Here is a 21,795-nt window from a genome sequence, read left to right on the forward strand (position 1 = left end):
TTTTTTTAATAATTTTGCAAACCTTTCTGAAAACATGTCTTGACTTTGTCATCATGGGTTACTGAGTGTAGATTGATGGCCAAAAATTGGAAATTTGTCCATTTAAAATGAAGTCTACAACACAGTAAAGTGTGCAGAAAGTGACGGGGTCTGACTATTTTTTGAATCTGTTATATAATAACCAGTTTAAACACACACATCTGGGAAGGAGGAGTAAAACTAAAGGGCCTGAAGAAAAGTCTCATATGTATAGGAAGAATATGCAGCCCCCATATACTGAGATTCAAACTAGTAAACCGGAGTTGAGAGGCAGCAACACAGCCCATTTTCAGGGCCTTTTTTTAATAGTGATTTACAGTGACAAGTCCAGAATATTGTGCACATATACCAATATAATACGGTTAAATTTTGAGCCTAATTTCTCTAGTCTCTCTATTATAATGAAAAAATCTTGGGACAGGACAAGACTAATCCTCTGACGAAATGTGACTTTTTGAAGAGAATTTTTGGAAGGAAGTCCTGTGAGACGTAGGCTTTTACCATGAGATTCTTTCAAGTCGCGCCCTACTTGCAACTATTTTCAAACAAGATCACGGTCATCAGGTGCATTCTGACACTTAACCTGGACAGACACCAATCCATTAAAGGGTTGACTTACGAACACACACACACTTACAAAGATCCAGTTTAGAATCACCTGTTCATCTAAATATGGCAGCGAGAAACGATGAAGTCAAACAAATTAACGCAAAAATTGTTGATCGTTTACACGGCAAATTGATTAAATGTATATCAATAGACTATTCTGAAGCAGTTGGTGGTGATCGTGCGGAAGATGAAAACATCAGTTTACAATATCCCATAGAATATCTACAAGCGTTAACACCGTTTGGTCTTCCACCAGCCAAATTACTGTTGAAAGAAGGATGTATCGTAATGTTATTGCGTAATTTATGTATGATGGACTATGCAATGGAACAAGATTAGTTGTATTAAAAATTGGTCAAACAATTCTAACATAAAATTTTAACAGGCGACAAGAAAGGTAATGTAGTACATCTTCCGCGGATAACATTAGACACCAAAGGAGATCTTGATATGCCATTTGTATTAAAACATTTACAGTTTCCCGTGAGAATTGTTTTTGCAATGACAATTAACAAGTCACAGGGACAAACATTCGAAAAAGACGGTTTATTAGAGAGAAAGAAACGATATTCACTCACGGGCAGTTATATGTTGCGTTGTCACAGTGTAAATCCAAACACGAAATCAAAATTCAATGCGATTTTGAAGAAACGTTAATTCCAAATATTGTTTTAGCTGAAGTTTTAAAGTAAAAGTGAAAATAATGCATATGTAACAATTCCCAAGAAAATAACAATCTCTTTAAATTGTATATTCGGTTAACCAAACCCCGGGGTTGGTGAGCAAAGCAAGCAACCCCACGCACCCACCCCCCCCCACCCCCCACCCCCCTGCCCCCTAGTACTCTATAAAATCAAACAGTTCTGAGAAGGCAACACCACTTACTACTGTTTTACGGCTAGGGGCCCGAGTTTAAATCCTGGTGTGAAATGTACATTTTCTCCCTGTGTCTTGTGAGGATTTTCAAAGGTACTCCAGTTTCTCTTTTTGTGTTAATTGGTAATAAAACCTAAGTCAGTCTGATGTGTAGGTGTCAGCCTGGGTCTTCCCACCAAAAGTTTAGTCTCCCATTTAAAGTGGTCTGTTGTCCACATCCTATCTGCTTGAGTAGGTTGGGCCAGTGCAGTAATGGAAAAAGCAGATTAACTTTTTTTTTTCTTGAGAACACAGAATGCAGCATTGTGAAGCATTTCAGTTGCTAATTTATAATTGCACAGCAAAAATAAAAAAAGTTATTATCTAAATTTATATATACAGATGTCTTGAACCTACTTGTAATTAATATAGTAGTCTACAGTGTAGCTTTATAGTTCAGAGACACAAATGTGAGGGAAGCAAAAAATCAAGCTAAAGGTATCTGAATGTATGTGTCACAGTAACATGGCACACAGTAAAGATGTACATTTATCTAACCATCTAAGATTTAATGACGAAATGACTCATACATATTCTAAAAGAAGAAAGTCTTCTCAAAGAATTACCCCTGGCTAGAGACTGAGTGAGTGTCCAAGACCAATGTTTTATACGTTTGAAAAATGTCAAGTAGACAGAGCAGGAGGAAGGATGTTCATTGATTCTATCTTTGGATGGAATGTCCGTGATCACGACTACATAAAAATTATACACATTACATTCCATTGCATCACTTGGAAAGATTTCTGGTTAAAGGAATACGAACCCTCTGTTGAAATTTCAATATGTGAGATGCAGCAAACTAATGTGCATACATACATTTTAAACCCATTTAATTCAGGTTGAGGTCATTGGGAGCTGAAGCCTGTCTTGGAGTGCTTGACATGAATTGCCTATGGCCAATGCACTAATTAGCTCAAATTTATCATTTATGATTATTCCTTCTTGATGAACTTGATAATTACAGAACCTGATGTGCTGAGTGGAAATCAATAAAAATATATCTTGAAAGTGAAACTGTAATTGATTTTTTTCCCCTTTTCCAATAGAATGTCAATGCAAATCCACGACCAACTGCACAAGATCTGGCTGGGTTCTGGGACCTTCTCCAGTTGTCTATTGAAGACATAAGTATGAAGTTCGATGAACTGTATCACTTGAAGACCAATGACTGGCAACTTACTGACTCCTCGGACAGGAAGGTACTGCTGAACCCTGAGGCCCTGTCCCCACACCGGGGTAGGGAGCTCATTATAACTATACTGCCTAGCATTGTGCTTTGATCATTAGTTGTGTTTCTGTATAAAGAAGCATGGCATTTGTGATTCATGGATGTTTATATTTGTCTTATAACTTTGCACGATTTCTTCTCTGGATCAAAGTTACGAAAAAGTATCCCAGTTGCACATAATTCTTATTTAGGTGGAACATTTATATACCAGAAAAATGATTTGATCTACTTTAAAGGTTTAACATATTGTTGAGGTCAATTGCATATTTAAAGGAAACACCCCACCTAAAAATGTGTTACTTGACCCCCCATGTAGTTTGTAATGGATGAGAACATTTTTTAATCTGATTTTTTTTTTTTTTTTTCCCCCATTTAGAATGGCAACAGCAAAGTTTCTGATAGGTGTCTATCATCACCAGCACTGGACAACAATAAACTATATTAAAAATACCCAGTGAAATAAATTTTAACTTCAATTGTGTATCATAATCCACATTTCAAGTCATGTTATGCTTACAACGTCCCAGGCACACTTATTTTTACTAAAGTATCATCAAATAAACCACTTCCAGAAAACATTCTTGTGAGCTAAAACAGAACCTGTTCAAGCATGAGTGAGTATTTGAATTGAAAACCTGGCTACCCCCTCATTCATTGGTCAGGACTCAGCCTGGTAACATCTTGTTTTTAGGGCTAACATTGCACTTCATGCAATGTGAACAGTGCAAAGTTTTTATTGACAGATGAGTACAACTGAAGATTAAAAGTTACAGAAAAGCAAGTGAAAACATTATCGGGAAGAGTATTTGCCCCATATTTTTGCTTCTTTGAGTTGCTCTAAAAAGGTCAGTTCATCTGTGCAGTTTCACAGACCGACACTAAGTAATCCTGATGTACTCCAGTTGTGGATATGAACATAAATATAACCATAGGAGTTGGCAGGTCTACAATTGATGTCTGAGTGGGTTCCATTTTCATTCAAGAGTCTTCCAGAAGTGGTTCACTCAATAACATTTTAGTGAAATACAGGTGTTTGAGACACTGTGAGCATGTGCCTGGATGACATGGATTATGCAGCTGCAGTAACATGATATTTGTCATGGGTGTTTTTTGTATTGTTTGCTGTTGTCCAGCAGTGGTCCGCATAAACCCCTGTTTTATCAGAAATTTTATCTCCATTCTGAGTAAAAAATATGAGATTAAAAATTTTTCCTGACCATCGGTACAAACTACATAGGATAAGTAACCTTTTTGGGTGGAGTATTCCCTTAACTCAAACTGAAAGTATGTCCTTTGAAGATTTCTATGATGACTGAAATCTAGCATTTCAGTTGCTGCTTTAGAAGGGAAAGTCCATATAATATATAACTTCTTAAGACCTAAGTGGAAATTAATCTGCAATATTTTTATGAAAGCCTTGAGCTGCACAAACTGGCTAAAACGGTTGTGGTAAACCAATAGAAGCAAACTAATACCTGCAATACATTGCCTTTTCAAGGATATAGTATGTGAATTAGTGTCGGTTTGTGTGTGCATGAGTGGGCACTATGAAGGACTTGCAGGATAGGCTGCAGCCCTTATGACCCCATAAATTGGATTAAAGAGGTTTGTGAATGGAATCCACATGCCCCATACTGGTAGAGTGTTGCTTAGGATAAATAAAAAGGGGAACCAAACTTAACTTGCGGAAAGTGAAAAATAAAAGCCACGCAAATACTAGAAGACTGTGAATACGCAGAACCAGTTTCCCAGCAGTACAGTTGATAGTAGAACCCTGAAGACCTTCATCTTCAAACATTGAAACTGATGCTATTGGTGAAATATACATTCATGTCCCTGTACTATGTGTGCTGAGCTCAGTGGATTATCTCCATAAAAACCTTTATTATATGTAACAACACCTATTATTGGGTGATTATCCATCCATCCATACATCATCCAACCCGCTGAATCCGAACACAGGGTCACGGGGGTCTGCTGGAGTCAATCCCAGCCAACACAGGGCACAAGGCAGGAACCAATCCTGGGCAGGGTGCCAACCCACCGCAGGACACACACAAACACACCCACACACCAAGCACACACTAAGGCCAATTTAGAATCGCCAATCCACCTAACCAGCATGTCTTTGGACTGTGGGAGGAAATCGGAGCGCCCGGAGGAAACCCACGCAGACACGGGGAGAACATGCAAACTCCACGCAGGGAGGACCCGGGAAGTGAACCCAGGTCCCCAGGTCTTCCCAACTGCGAGGCAGCAGCGCTACCCACTGCGCCACCGTGCCGCCCCTTGGGTGATTATACCTCCTAAAAATATTTTCAAAAAATGCATAATCAAAGAGAGACTACTGTACATATTAAATTAAATGCCCCCTACTCTCTTCGCTCACCCACCCCCGGGTTTGGTTAACCAGATATACAATTTTAAGAGATTGTTATTTTCATGAGAATTGTTACATATGCATTATTTTCACTTTTACTTTAAAGCATCATTAAAAACAATATTTGGAATTAACCTTTCTTCAAGATCGCATTGAATTTTGATTCCGTGTTTGGACTTACATTGTGACAACGCAACGTATAACTGCCTCTAATAAATAAAACGACTTTTTCAAATGTTTGTCCATGCTCTTTCTTTTTTGACATGTCATCTAGAACGTATAAAGTTATTGTCCTGATAAAATTTATAAGAGCTGAGAACACAGGAACTGTGTCTGACAAAAGCATTAGTATGCCTGAGGTTAGGTGACCGTGGTCTTGTCTGAAAATTAGTTGTAAGTAGAGCGTGACTTGAAAGAATCTCATTTTAAAAGTCTCCGTCTCGCGGGACTTTATACTGCACCAACGTTTTTAGAATCTTTTAATTCTCACTGGCAACACAAATGAGACGATCTACAAGTCTCAGACTTAAAGTTTAAATCCGAACAATATATTCGATTTCTTTTTGCTGTTCTGTTATTTCACCAAGTAATAATTTCTGTTTGTTTGCGCTAATGCAATCTTTCCTATCCTTTTTTTAGAGACTTACGAAATTTCATACTTCCATTATCTCTAACCAGCTCTGCATGTGTACCGCGCCAACATTTTTGAATTCTTTACAACATTCTACTTTGTTATCTACTCTTTGTCCTTTATTTCCGGCCCCGGGCATGGACTTGTCTCGTGGGACGTCGAAGTGTCTCTCCGAGAAAATCACGTCTTGTCTCCTTCCTAGATTGTTTTTTATAATAGAGAGATTTATAAAAGGTGAGGAACTGTCCCCAGGATATAGTGCCTTGTATATCAGTACATCTGTGTATTAGAGCACACAGAATGTGGTTGCGATTCAGCAGAATGATTTAAGACTAAACATTCTATACAACTGGGAGCCTTTTCAGCAGAGCTATGTATACTCAACATGCGTGCAGTGAAGTTGGAGATTTTGTCATCTGAATGCTCAATGAAACTGGTCAAAATTTAACAGCATTGTGTTTTCTACTTGGACAAAAATTTTCAGGGTATTGTGGTGTCCACTTGTGTAACCTCATCACTGATACTGGAAAAGTGTTGGTGCCCTCATCGGTCACAGTTTAGAAACTGAGCTTTATTATTATGCCTTTGTGATAAGCTGGTGACTCTCAAAAGACTTGCCATACACTGATTGGCCAGTTTACTAAGTTGATAATCACACAGTTTAAAAAGCAACATCATCACATGTGCAGGCAGTGCTGTTTAAACGTGATAGAGTAGTGCAAAAGTAGAATCTTAGCACAGTGGTTAGTGCTGTTGCTTCACAGGCCAGCAACTGGCATTTGAATCCTGCATCAGGTTATTCATTTTCCAGGTGGAATCTGGAAGTCCCATCTGTGTCTATGTGGGTTTTCCTCTGGGTCTACCAGTTTTCATTCTGCAGTCAAACAACACAGGTTAGGTAAATTGGTGACTCTGAATTGGCCTTGTGTAAATTCCAGTGTGGGTATGTACATAAATGGGCCTGCGATCAACTGGTGACTTATCCTGAGCCAAGTCATGCCCTGCAGCTGGTGCTGCAAGAATCTACTCCAGCCAATGACATTCTGATTTGGGTTAAACATGTTAGACAGTTCTGTTATGATGATGTTAAATATAACACAGAAAAAGCTGCCTAATGTGCCAGTTGAATATTTTAGGAACAGTAACCCCATTTGCATGACGAGGAGTGTGATTACATGTGCTTTAATAACCCAGTTATTCACAGAAACCTAGTTTTTAAAATGCCACGTAGACACTTATTCCAGTTAAGAGAAACGGGTTATTGCTCTCTGAGACACCTGGTTAACACACACACAGATTTCTCCATGAGTAATCTAGTTATTTCACCTTGTTACCCCTAAACCAGGTTAGAGTTAGGGATTTTGTAGTCTGTGCATGTCCGTTGCACTCTGTTCACTTGTGCATGTGTTAGCTTCACAACAGCCACAGGTAGAAGTGTCCACAAGATAAATTTCCTGAGCAATTGCATTATTCCTTCACCAGGTTGAAGTAATGTCTCATTATTTCAGAAATCATAAAGATGTGTGTTGATGAGCTGAAGGTACAGTGCGCACTCTCAGGAGCAGTGTTGGGGCAGTAACATGTTAACATGCCTTTCATAGTCTAAATACCTTTTAATGTAACAAGTAACATAACGCAGTATTTATTTTAATGACGGAAAAATTCTTGCATTGTTATTGTCCAAGCAGCACTGGGTGCAAGGCAGAGAGGGGTAGGTAACGTCCGTCCTGGAGGACCACAGTGGCTGCAGGTTTTTGTTCCAACCCAGTTCCTTAATGAGAGGTCAGTTATTGCTGATGAAGCTCTTGCTGCTTAAGTGACATTTTTGCCTCATTTTAGTGGTCTCGTTTGTTAAGGTTCCCCACCCTTAATTGCTTATTTCAGTCTTAAACAGCCGCGTTCAGTGTTTTTTAATGGCTCCTTATTAGTAATACGATGCAAATAACAAAGGAGCCAGCAGTTCTCCATCTAACTTGTTCCCATTTATACGTGTGTGTGTTCATCATGCAACTAATAGAAAAATGTGACACACTAAAAATTATCAATTTTAGGCTTCAAACCATTTGTATGATTCCATTGGAAAGGAAAAAATCTACAATATAAGAACCTAACATTGCAGACTAACAAGATATAAAATTCAATAAGGTCTGAGATTGGCAATTTATTTTTTCTAATTAAGCAATTGGGTTGGAACGGAAACCTCCAGCCACTGGGGCTCTCCAGGACCGATGTTTCCTACCCCTGGTGCAAGTCAAGAAGCACACGCAGCAGTATGGTAGCTCTTTTACATGGCTCAGTTAAACAGAAAAGATTGTGCTTTGTGCAATACAGTAACATTAATAAAGTGTCAGTTTAGTTTTAATCCAGCCGTTTGCTACAGATAATGTTGAAACAGTGTCATAAGTGACATGGTGGCCATTGTTCATAACACGAACCAACATTGGCTCAGATTGGTCAAGGATGTAAAAATGGAATGGATGTTATTTACTTCGTTGCACAACAAGGACTAAATCTATTTATAGAACACAAGATAATTATTGTAGGCTTCATGCATGTTTATGTATTCATATCGTCCAGTGATGATTTTTAAGGAAATCGGTTTCTGCTTTATCCAGATTACTCATCTTATCCTGGTGTTGTGTATGCATGTTAACATATGGGATGTGAACAGGTGTATCGTGTATAGGCCTCCACTAGAAAAACAACCAGCTGACTGCCAAGAGTGGTTATGTGATTGGAAAACCATCTGATGACGTTTCAAATAATTTGAACAGTGATAGTGGTACCAAAACAAAAAAAGAAAAACGCTACATTTTACCTTGGCAGCTGAACTCAACTGAGTTTCACTCCGCAGTAAAACGAATGAGAAGTTATAGTTTCAGTGGGCTAAGGATCACAGAAAATGGAGATTGGAGGTCTGGTAAAATGTTGATTGATTGGTTCAGCCTGATTTGTGTTGATTCATGCAGATATGTGTACAAGGATATGTTAAAACATCACAGATCCAGGGCTCAATATTGATGCCTTCCAACAGTGCAGATAGATGTTGAAGATGTAACGATGTGATCTGTATTATCCATGGCACTTTTTGGTCTAAATCTTTGCTGCTCAGGAGCATCCCTTCATGACAGAAGTGTAACATGACCAGGATACTAAATTCTAAAGCAGTGGCCTTCCCTGCTCACTAAACCTTGAAATAATTAAGTATGAGTGAGATCAGAGCAAACAAACTCCTTGGTTTACAGCAAGGGTGTCAAACTCCGTTTTTACTATGGGCCAAAAATAAGTTTTTATTCTCAAAGTGGGTTGGAATACATCAACAAAAAAACTACTACCACATTTTCTTTTCTTGCCTCTGTCTGTTCATCACAAGCTCATGTTCTGCCTCATTTCTTCCCTTTTTATCTGCTTTGTTTCTCTTGCACATGGCAGCAGGTTAGGAAAGTCACCAAAAGCAACAGGACCAAAATCGGCATTGAGTGGGCATTTTTTGGGTAAATGAGTGGCAGTCATTAACGTGTCACAATCAAGTGGTACTAAACCACATCAAAAAAAAAATGGGGGAAATCAGTAGTGATGGAGCAAACGGATGGTGTTCATTAGAGATCGATAGGGATCATGTTTAACAGGAGTGGAAATGCAAATATGTTTTGTGCACTGGCTAAATTGTTGTATGTGTTTAGAAGACAGTCGTGTGGGTCAGTGGCAGCAGCAGCAGTGCAGATAAGCCGTAGAAGGGTTGCCAACCTAGATACCTGCGCCACTTTACTAAGTGAGCAGCATGACAGTTTCATGAAGGAGATGGTGGCTCATCTTTGGCATACAGTGATCCCCCGCCTATCAGCCATCAGCGATAGGTGAAAATCCGCAATATAGAAAGACCATATAAATAAACATTATTTCTAGTGTTTAAGCCTTAAAATACCACTCCCACACACTTTAAACACATGTAAACTTATTAAAACACACTTTGTAAACACATATGATATGTGGATGTCGGGCTAAGGATATGAGTAATATCTCTATTATTTAAAAAAAAAAAAAAAAAAAAAAAAAAAAAACCAGGGCAGGGAAACCAGGGAGATGACATCCCGTGAGAGACATTTTAACGTCCCAGAAGACAAAAGCAGTGAGACAGAAGGACAGCTGCTGTACAGGCTTTTAAATGATTGATGCGCAGAGCGACAAGCAGAATAGGCATCTGCAGCACAAAGCCAGTAGCTGATCTGTCCACTTCTGCTTAGCATGCATTCAGCACCCCCCTTCACAACGTGAGTGGTAGACATGCAAAGTGGCAGGAGTGTAGCACGCCTCCGGGGGGGTTGAGTGAAGCGATCGAGTCCATATCATCTCGGAGAGACACTTTTGACGACACGCAAAACTAGACATTACAACTTTAGGAAGTAAAATTTGTGAGACGGTGACTTTTGCATGTCACGGCCAACTTACAAACAATTCAAAACAAGTTCACTGACATTTAACTTAGCAGTTGTTGGAATGCTTTTGGCAGACAAACTTCAGGTGTTCCCAGCTCTTAAAACAATGAGAAGGAGGACATGCAGCTTGCCAGCAGATGATCTGAGCACTTTTTTGTTGGCGTGCGTTCAGCCATCACACCACCATCACTTCTTCAGACTGCTAGCGGCAGAGACACAAAGTGGCAAAAGGCCAGCTGCTGTACAGGCTTTTAAGTGATTGACGCACTTCTTCTCTTTAGTGTGCGTTCAGACCCCCCCCCCTTCACAACACAAGCAGCGTTATAAGTCCCGCGAGAAAGAGATTTAACCATGACCGGGGCAGGAAATAAAGGACAAATATTGTTTTTACATAAGTTTTAAAGTAAAAATGAAAATAATGCATATGTAGCAATTCCCATGAAAATAACAATCTCTTTAAATTATTTATCCAGTAAACCAAACCCAGGGATGGGCAAGCGAAGCGAGCAGAGGGCAGAGCCCCATAGTAATAATAATAAATCCGTGATGTGGTCGCAATAGCTGAACCGCAATATAGCGGGGGATCACTGTAATGATAAAAACCTCAAGTTCTTTATGGCAGTGTGGTATGTCATCTTCATTTTTTTCTTGTTGGGTCATTCTGAGCAGACAGTTTCCACTCAGACTATAGGTTAGTGGCTGTGGTGTACTGTCCTGCACAACTAAGTGTGAGAGAGCACTGGATGTGCAAATTATATATTGATACAATCAATATATGAAATGTTAAAGTGTCTTTAAAATGATCGTGGGCTATATGTAGCATGAAGATCCAAGGGCTGGATCTGGCCTGCTGGCGTTGAATTTGACACCTCTGATTTATAGCTTTACCACCTTCTAATTTGCATGGGGTTTGACATGGGGCAGCATCGCTGCTCCACTGGTTTCATGTCTTGTCTGCTGTTTGCTGTCAGCATGGTTGTCTGCTAAATGGCGTAAGAAAGGGACAAAACCACAAAAAAGGTTTGCGGTTGCCATCTCATATACTTGAATGATAAGGCAAGAAAAAAACACCACCACAAGTCCACAGCTGAACTGAATTGTATAGGCAGTATGTTGGCTTTATAGAGGGATGGCAGGAAGGGCCGTGCTTTTAGGGTAGGAAATGGCAGTGAGGTCATCTTCGGGGTCAGAAGTGACTTCAATACTAGAGCCTGGAGTGAAGGTATTAGGAGACCTCCTCGTCTGAGGGTTTGCAGAGGAAGAAGAGACATTAATGCTTATCATTCTCTTTAGTTAAGCCCATCGACTGCCTCTCGTGTGCACGTAACAATAGTCAACAACAAAGTATTGTACTTGGCCTGTGGAAGATAATCTCCACACTGCTATGGTCTTATTAAAAATAGCAATGATCGGTGGCATGGGTTAGCCTGTTATATGAATCTGTTTGTTTTAAAGATAAACACACTTACTGTTAACATTTTAGATATACTGTCATACAAGAATGTTTTATCTTTCCCATTCCAGTATTTCATACTCAAGTTTGGCAGTACATGCTTTGTCAATTGGTCTTCTCTTTACACACACCCTATAGAATTCTTATATATTAATTCACTGTTTTTTTTTCTTTTCCCAACTCTTCCATATTTTCCCATCCATATTCTTTTTTTTTTGTGTGTGTTCTGATGATAGGAAGAGAAGAAGCAGCCTCCCCCTGTGCCAAAGAAGCCCTCCAAACCGAAGCCAGCAGCTAGCCGGGAGAAGAACGATTCTTCGGCAGACAAACAACGGCAGGAAGCACGTAAGCGGCTCATGGCAGCTAAGCGGGCAGCCTCAGTGAGACAGAACTCGGCAACCGAGAGTGCTGACAGTATTGAGATCTATGTTCCTGAGGCTCAGACCCGTCTTTGAGGTTCTCTTCCTAACTGTCCACCCCCAACTCAGATGGACCCACTGTGGAGAGCATTCAACCCCATTATATGATGCTGGAGGTTGGGACTCAGCACAGCAAAAGTAGATAAAATAATAAAATATTTAAATATTGAACTGAATGGGACAAAAAAAATAACTATAACATGAGCTGAGACTCTTGAATCATGCGGCTGCAATGAAAACCTCAAAAAGACTTTGTTATTATATCTCCTAAACATAATGATAATATCAAAAACTATCTTAATGTTATTTCTTAAGCAAGAGCTCTTCAATTGCTCTGATCTGAGCAGCAATGCATCATAATCCAGACGTGCTCCTAGCCCCTGCACGCCTTTTCGATCCCCTGCATCAGTCTTGTCTTCCCATTACTACTTGTATTAATTCCGCTGCTAAACTTTCTACACCCCTAACCCCCCCCCCTCCTTTTTATTTTTATTTATTTGTTTTTTTTTTTTTTGTTGTTTTTTTTTTAATTACGTCTAGAGACCAGGATCAGGTAGTTTTTAACATCTTGTCCCAGAGACGGGTCAGTAACGGTGAACTGAGATTGACCCAAGGAATTACGGCAGCATGGACCAATGGATAACAGGACTCTATCATAAACGAGGATGCATTTTTGCAGCAAAATGTTTTCCAAAACAAAAGTCTTAATTTTGTTAAATTTAATTTGTTAGCTTGAACCTGTCCTCCACTTTTGGTGGCTATAAGGAAAGACTGGGCATCACTTCATGTCCCCACGCATCAAGTGAAATGTCTTGAAAGAAAAGGGAGAAAGAAAAAGAAAATTCTGTTGTTTTTTCATTTTGTGTCAACATTTCACCAGCATATACTTTTGTAATTTAATTTTTTGTCTTTGAGACTGGGAAGGTAGCACAGATTAATAATATATAGATTGGAGCATTTTTACCCCTGCAAACCTTGGTCTGTAGTTCTATTTGTCCATAAATCAAAAAAAAAATCAATGTTTTAGAGATTCTTCTTTTGTTCTATAGGCACACAGGACAGTTTGATTGTTCTGCCACTGCGGAGAGCTCCCTCTGAAATGTAAAGTGCATTATTTTAGTGAAAAAACAGCTGTGCATATGTGTGTGTGTAATTGATAGATATATCGATATAGATATATATTGTATCTATATATCTATCTCTGTATCACATATACACTACATGAACACTTTATCTATGTCTGTGTGTGTGCATGTAGTTGCATACTACATATTATTATTATTATTATTATTATTATATTAAAAGTACATATTATATGTATTTTATAGAAATCTTCAGAAAAATTTAATGATGTGACCCCTTGAGCTTAAAGTCCAGCAACTGGATGTAGTGCACCACACAAGAGCAAAATTTGAAATGCTGGCATTATAAATATGATGGCTCAGATATTTCCAAACAGTGAATGATTTTACCAAAACAGTGTTGTCTGTTCATCTGACATTTTGTTTATTCGGTTTAGCTTGTTTATTTAACACTGTTGATAAGGACTATGCAACCCAGAGACTGACTTGTTATGATATTTTTAAAAAAACATTTTTTAATCTTTTTTTTTTTTTTTTTGATTTTCAGTGAATTGCTTTTTTTTTTTTTGCACATGAATAATGTTTGTATTCCTAAATAAGCCACAACATTATCTCCTTTGTGGATAAGAACTTGAACCTTTTAATGTCTCAAAAAGAAGTTTGCTCAGTGTCAGGCTTTGTTTTACACTTGGCAGTGTATTTTAGGAAATCGATTTACCTCTCGATGTAGGGGTCTTTTTTTTTTTTATTATTTTGGTATTTATAACCACATTAAACTTTTGTCAGCGATTATTGAATGGAGTTCTGAAGAATAGATGTGTTATTCTATATAACAACTTGCCTTCTCACATTGCTGACTTTCCCCAATTATGAAACGCAACTGATCTGGTCCCGGTGCCTTTACTGCACCAGTTTTTGTTTTTTCCTTTGCCGTTTGTTTAATAATGCATTGGGTACTTTAGGGTTAAAAAAAGACTTGTGTACAGATGTGCATTTTTCTTGTGTAACTGTAGCATTTTCAGGAATGTACACAAATGAATGCACTTACAACTGTATGGATACACCATTTAAAATTATGAATTGACAAATCATTATCATAATTTGGACCAAAAAGAGATTCAGACGCCATTATTAATCTGGTGTGACTTCAACATGCGTTAATCTCCCAGCTTTAACACATAACCTGGAAACCTTTGGGGAGTCAAATTGCTGTGTGTTTTCTGTCCACTCGTGTTGGGATTTTCCATCCAGCTCTTCTGAATGGCTCTAGTCTGCACTGCGTGAGGTTACCTGTAGAGTGGAGCTGCTCCCAGTGGCTGCAGGTTTTATGCCTGTGTTTTTAGAGTTTCTTTTGACCACTAAATGGATTTCTTCTGCACTATTTTAATATCCTATGTCATGGCCTCTAATTTTCACCTTTATTTAATTTAGTAGGCTGGATTTTTTTTTTTTTTTTAAGAAATGATGCAAAATTCACTTCTACAAAGAATAATTGAAACTGTTTATATATGTCATATGTCTTGCCTTCACTGTTGGGTTCATTTTTTTCCATTTCTATAAATGCATATTAAATTAAAATCCCATTGTTTTCTGACCATGAAAATCTGACAGTGTTATCTATGCAGAATTTTAATATTTTGGAGCATTTTTCTTTTTAGGCTGAGGCTGCAATTACATTTAAGCAAATTCCAATTTAAATGAAGGAGCACAGCAGGCTTCATAAAACGGACTCCTTGGTTGAGGTGATGTTGGTATAGAATGTGTATGTTCTCCACACATTCTTGTGGGTCTGGCCCAGGTTTTTGGTTTCCTCACACAGTCCAAAGACATGCTGTCAGGGTGATGGGAAATTTATGCTGGCTCATTGTGGGTGAGTATGACTGTGGACAGGTATGCCATCCATGGTTTATTCAGGTGTAGCTTCCATGCACTGTCATCTGTAATGGAATAAGTGATGCAAATGGGACGTTCCAAAGTGATTATCAAGTTCTAAACTGCTTGAACTTGTAGTTTTGTTATCTCTGTATGTAGTAATCAAAGCATTTGTAAGATTGAGGATTGAATATATTTTTATGTTTTGGCGAGAGACTTTATTTTAGGCATGCAGTCTTTGAATAAAATTTGTTGTTAAATTTGCCTTTAAATATTTTCAAAAAGTAGATAAAATTAAACATGCTACATGCATTTTGTAGTCAGACCCGTCAACAATGGATGCTGTTTTCACCCATTCTCCTTGGCATACATACTTAACATCCTCAAAACTGAGTTATCCAATTCAGGGTTGCAAGTTGCCAGAGCCTATCCCAGCGGCACAGAGTGTAAGGCAGCAAACAGCTCTGGATTATAAAGGGGAGTTGAGTTTAGGATCATGATTCAGTCACACTAGGACATTCTCTCACTGCATTATTGAGCCTCTATAATAGAGCTTTGGCTGTATACTTTGTATTGTCCTGCTGAAATCCACACTTTTGAAATGGATTTCTTTAACTTTCCAACTGTACACATTTGCATGCATTCAAACAAGAATCTAAGTCCAGTATTACTAAAGAGAAGCATTTATACTTTGCATATCCACATAACCAAGAGCCATTGCAGTCGCGCGGAGGTGCGCACCTGTTACCACATGCCTCCAGATTTTTCTGACCAAGCGTTGTTGTAAAACATGGACACGTTCAAGGTAAAGCTGTGCACATAGCCACACACAGACACATGACTGAACCAGAGAAAAGTCATGGTGCATATCCTCACTCCATGACAGCATCCACAGCTGTCAATGACAGTTCAGTTTTGGGGTAAATACACACCCTTATAGTATCATCCTGCCAGGCTTGTGCTCACTGAATTGAACTTTTTTCATGGAGCATGAACGTTATTGTTTTTACATTTTTGACCAAAGATCTTTCATATTGGTCTCTGTTGCTTAAATAACCATTTCCTGGCTCTTCGCCTGATAACCCTAGGAAATTTCATGTTGATTTTACATAGTTTGTCTTCTTTCTTTCTAGTCTGCCTTGTAAGGCTGGTATTAGGCATTTCCCAAAATTTATGTCACTCAATGCCCCTAAACTCTGCAGCTGCATTCAACTAATTGTTGGCCTCGGTGACTTTTCTTATTTCTGTGTTTGTTCACCGTGTTTAATTGGGCAAAATTGCCAGTTAATATTGTTTTAATCCTTCTATTAGTCTTAATTTTTTTTGATAACTTCATCCACAAATTTTTAAGAAAACTCTCTGGTCTTCATTTTTCCTTCATAAATAATAGTTACAAATTAAATGTTTCAGTCATGAACACTAAACAAGTGCTACATTTATGCAGCTAGCTATTATAGTATTTTATTTGTCCCAAGGAGAAATTTAGCTTTTACAGAAGCTCAAAAAATGTAGAAATATTAGAACAAACAACAACAGAAACAACCTCCCTTCCCTAAAAGAATAATTACAAAAATTTAGAACAGGGGTGTCCAACTCTGGTCCTGGTGGGCCGCAGTGGCTGAAGGTTTTCATTCTAACCTTTTTCCTAATCTATGTTCAGTATTCACTGCTATTTAACTCATTTTCCCTTCATTTTAATAGCCCTGTTTTTTGGGATTCAGCCCTCTGAATTGATTCGTTTCTTCGTTAAATGGCAGCCAAACAGAAATCAGATGTGAAACAAGCTGACAGATGACCAGCTAAATTGGAACATCAAACTCCAACCAGTTTCTTAATGAGAAGTCAATTCTTGCTGTTCTTTAAAGCCGTTATTGAACATCATGACTTGTTGCTGCTCTCGTTCTACCACAGCAGACTGTTGAGTTTCTGTTTTTTCTAAGACCACCATCAAGATGTTTTGGTGACCCGAGCAGACCAACATGACTGAGACCTTCGTCTTTCTTTATTTTCAGGTTAGCTTGTCATGTGGTGGCTTGTTTTGTGTCTCATTATTGTTTGGCTGCTCATTAAGGAAAAAGAAACAACTAAGGGGTCTGAGTCACGTCAATTAAAACTAAGGCAAAACAAGTTAATCGGCAACAAAAACGGCTCACTAATTAAGAAGATGGTTAGAATGAAAACCTGCGGCCCTCCAGGACCAGAGCTGGACACCCCAGATTTAGAATAAAATGTCTGGCTTGGCCAATGATAAGAGCAGTCACAATGAGGCATTATAAAGGCATATTGCAGGAGGTCTGAAGGAGTCTCAATAGCACTTCTTGATGCACTCCTGCTGAATAAGTTGATATATGAGATTAGTCTGAATATAACATAACACCCAGTTATTGTGCGAGGCTGAAAATTAATGGGAACTCAAAGTAAGGAAATGCAAATAAGTTCAGAATGGTGAAGGCCTTGCCGGGATTCTGTTATCACTACCAATCAAATGAATGATTGCTAGGCTATCCATTGGACTTTGTTTGTATTAACAGATTCCAGACGGTATACCAGTCCCACCTCAGCCAGTTTCACAAAGGTAAATATAAAATGTAACTGGAAATAATGTAATTTTCCTAGATTTAATATACATCAGCAACATTCCCTGTGTTAATGTCCCTTCGCTGTAAAGTTTAATTTAATGAATCAGTGCCCTCTCATGCTTGATGACTAAATTGTGCTGATAGCTGATCGGAGGCAGCTATGAAGTACATTATTTTATGTGTCCTGTCTCAAAACTGCACAATAAAATAGATTTTTTTCATTATCTGTAGTGTTAGGCAATAATCTGTCGTTCAAACATGCACATTCCCTGCAACTAAAACAAAAAATGAGCAATGTGTTGGCTTTGTTCATTTGATTCCTTCTTGTTCAATTTAGCAAAGTGTGGCTTTTCTTTCCATCATAAACAATCATTTGTGCAAAATTAAAAAGTAACGTACAAAATTAAGGAACCCCCTATGTAAATTGTCCTCCTAGCCATCAGAAGAGCTTCATTGTGCTTCTAGATGCTGTCAGTTGTGTAGGCCTGTAGGGGAAGGATGAGGCACAAAACTTTAGAACATGAGAAAAATTTTGATGAGAATAAGCACTTCACCCCAACAAAGCACACAAATCCTATTCACATAATTTTTCCAAACTTAACATCAAGTTGAGTTTTGGAGATCCATAAAGTTCTATTTTCCAAACACTGCTTGGTAGTTTACTCCCAGGTGTCTGTGGTTCTCTGTGTGATGGAAAAACTTTGTCACTTCTGCAAAATTTACTGTGTCCTGATTTGGTTTTGTATTGACGTTGGTGAAATATCTCATAAGGGAGTTAAGATGTGGTAACCACTGGAATGACTATTGAACTATAGGGTTTATGTTGTTATCCTACCCTTCAAACTATTCATTAATGACTCATGCCATATGGTGCCACCAGCATGGAAATTCATCATCACAGAATTGTTTCAGTCTAGTTTTTTATTTTTTGGCACCTTTTTGAGAACTAGTGGACCAAAACGATGACAGGAAAGTGCACCTCTTATGGTATCAAAAACCAGAGCCACTGAAGCATTTGGGTCTGGACACTTGCTTTAGTGGGTGCTACACACAAGATGATGGACCACTGTGCTGACCGTAGGACTTCTTTCGTAGTACTCACTAAATGATTTGTTGTGTTCTTTGCCCCCTTGCATCCTTAACTTGTACCCTCTCCGAAATTCCCGTTGGACTTTTCTCATTGAAGAATGTGGTTTCCACCTTAAGAGTGACATTTGAATTACTTGCCATTTCACCTTTCATCCTAATTCAATGTACAGACTTCACAATCCACAGTCCTAGACCTCCGGCGTTCCCAAGATCAAGGTTCTGGCCTCGGTAGTTTTGCTAGTACCACTTTCATTCACAAGTGCTAAAAGGTGAAGACGGCAGTCTGTCTGACTTCCACACCAACATTAGCTTTGCTCGATTCATTATAAAACCTCAATCAGGGGAGTAGAACCTCCTGTCTGTTATCTCTACGAGTCAAGCTAACCAACATCATAATCCACTTGAGTCTATTCTGCACTTAAGAGTGGTGTAGTATGGTGTGATTGGTTAGTCCTGCACATAGAGACTCCTGCTTTAAGCAGAATTTGTTCCCTTATTTATTCAGATGTTTGATGAAATTTGTAACGTACCTATACATAGAGTTCTCAAGGCTGCTGATGGTTGCGAGATGGATAAACCATGACATTAAGGATGGTCAACACTGTCCATGTGCCTTTCTGTTTTAGGTTACAGAGAAGGGCGTCTCTCCAGAAAACATTAGGAGCAAGCATCTGGACGGGATGCCAGTCCAATCCAGGGCACGCTCATCCACGTGCAACCGATTTTATTGTTGCCAGTTGACTTGACAGCACATCTCTGAACTGTGGGAACAAACCTTTGTGAAATGTGTTCATTGCAATGAAATACAGAACTTTGAATTGCTGTATGGGGGGGGGTGACAGAAATTGAAGTGACATTTTGTACAGATGTGTCATAACATGTAAAAAAAACAAAGCCTTTCATCAAATGTGGGTGCATTAACTGGGTGGAAAGGGGCCATTCCACTGGAAAGTGTAGGTGCATTTAATTATTATGGCTACAGACCAAGTGTATTATTACTAGAATAATTGTTTTTAAAAAAGGGGGGGGGGGTATATTTGTGTGGTTCTTTTTTGTTTTTTTTTTTTTGTTGGTTTTTTTTTTTTTTTTTTTGATAGCTCTGGAAACGCAAGTGGCAAAAAATTTCCAAACTATCAAATGACACTGTTGAGCAGATTCCTTCTGCGCCTTAATAGAAAGGCTTTTCCTGTCTCTTTAATTTAGTGTTAGCCTTGGTAGAAGGGTCTCATTTCAGTTTTTTAGTAGGAGAGAATATTACACAATTTGATTGCTCAGCATTTTTCATAGTAATGTGAGAGGCGTATAACTTGGGCACATTCCCTTTGTGCCCTTTAAAGGGAAATGATTGTGTTGTGTCTCTTGATGTGATTACGTGTTTGTCAGGCTGCAGCGCTGAGTCGGTGATGATTCATGTTCCATGCTGCTTTATGTAAAAAGAAGGCAAACGCTGAAGGAGCTATGGTCTGGGTATTAAGGGCTATCAGGACACCAGTGCATGTGTTGGTCAACTCCTCCTCATCTTTTTATTCTTGGGGTCTCTGTACATGTAGTGTGTGATATATATGTTTGTTCATCTAATTATTTCATTACAGGTTTGTGAGCCAGCACAGCTTATCTGTACAGCACAGGCTGAAAAGCAGGAGCCAACCCTGGAGGGGAAGAAACATCAGTTAAGTGGGCACAATTGCATGTAAATACATATAGACAGATATTTGAGACTGTCGATCGGCAATGAAGCTAGTCTTTTAGTTTAGGGGATGTATGCACGGTTACTTTTTATATATATATACTAGGAAAAAGAAAGAGCTCCAGTCTCTCCAAGATCAAGGTTCCAGCCCCAGTAGTTTGCGAATACTAGTAGGTTACAGCACTGAATGTTGTCTATGTGTATTGGATGCCACAGCTGTCAATCAGCTTCCCCCTATCACGTAATTGGCTTCTGTAGCTTTTGTCATGCTCAGCAGGTGCTGATGCTGTTTTTGTCTGTCTTGTCACCTCCTCAGATAGTTTGCCAATGCAGTTTGCTGTAAGAAAGATGTGAACCCTGGAGGTTACCGCTAGCCATGTTTAAATTTTTTTACTTCACTGGTTTGTATCACTTGATAAGCTTTAATTCACACACACACACACACACAGAGTGGGCCAAAAATGTATACACACTTCAAAAAAAGCAAAACCCGTATTAAAGTTGTGATACTAAATTTATACAGATATCGAGGAATGAATGTAAGTCGCTTTTGAAAATGGCTGCCAACTCTTGTCTCACTTGCATATTGTTTGGTAGACTCTTGTGGCGAGTGTGTAAACTGTTCTGATGCCATAGCTGAGGACTGGTTGCTGTATGAGGACGCCCGAATCTTCACACATGGTACCTTTGGCTTCAAATTTATCACAAATACGTACAATTGTCAGCTGTGTTGGTGGCTCCGTTGCAAACTCGCGTCTCCATTGTACTTCAACAACATTCTCAAATTCACACCACAAATTTAAAATGGTCTTGTGCTCCTTGAAAGATGACCATACCCCTGACATTTTGTTTCCGGGTCCTGCCAGTTACGTGGTGATGTTCGCATTATTGCGAGTAACAGCATCTTCTGAGAGAACGTCATACTACACGTTGTTGCCATAATTCAATTCAACTCCAGAAAAATCCATACATGACAACTGTTAAAGTGTGCATACATTTTTTGGCCTGTTTGTGTGTGTGTGTGTGTGTATATATTGTATATATTTATATATAATATTAAGTCTGGACATGGATATACATATACTAGCTGTGTAAACCCGTGTTGTAATAAGCTCGGGCTTCTAGAAACAATGGATTCTGGCACTTCAATCAATCAAACACATCGGTTGCCTATCAGCGGCTAAGCGAGCTTCTCTCTCCTTGGAGGTTTTGTGTTGCCGATGTGCTCACCTCGCTTGTGTATTTGCGGATAAGCGAGTTTCTCTTTTCTCGGCGGTTTCACTTTGGCGGCAGTCTTTGAGCTTCATGCTGTAGCCTCATGTCTCTGGGCCGGACAGACAGACACACACACTTCCACACGTAGACGTTTATATATA

The 21,795-nt window shown here is 38.9% G+C and overlaps 2 protein-coding genes across 4 annotated transcripts in view; both read left to right on the forward strand.

The window, feature by feature from the left end:
• Positions 1 to 13,267, forward strand: part of LOC114658453 (disks large-associated protein 4-like) — an 894,521-nt gene extending 881,254 nt beyond the window's left edge. The window contains exons 14-15 of one of the 2 annotated variants that reach the window (XM_051932531.1): positions 2,610 to 2,799; positions 11,928 to 12,127. In XM_051932531.1, the coding sequence (XP_051788491.1) occupies positions 2,610 to 2,799; positions 11,928 to 11,989 (252 nt within the window). In that variant the 3' untranslated portion in view covers positions 11,990 to 12,127. Of the gene's footprint in view, positions 1 to 2,609; positions 2,800 to 11,927 lie in introns of both variants that reach the window. The other variant, XM_028810525.2, reaches the window with a different exon arrangement.
• rprd1b (regulation of nuclear pre-mRNA domain containing 1B) overlaps positions 1 to 21,795 on the forward strand; it is a 1,182,184-nt gene that overhangs the window by 997,428 nt on the left and 162,961 nt on the right. The window lies entirely within an intron of this gene.

This window comes from Erpetoichthys calabaricus, chromosome 10, assembly GCF_900747795.2.
Source record: "Erpetoichthys calabaricus chromosome 10, fErpCal1.3, whole genome shotgun sequence".
Taxonomy (NCBI): Eukaryota; Metazoa; Chordata; class Cladistia; order Polypteriformes; family Polypteridae; genus Erpetoichthys; species Erpetoichthys calabaricus.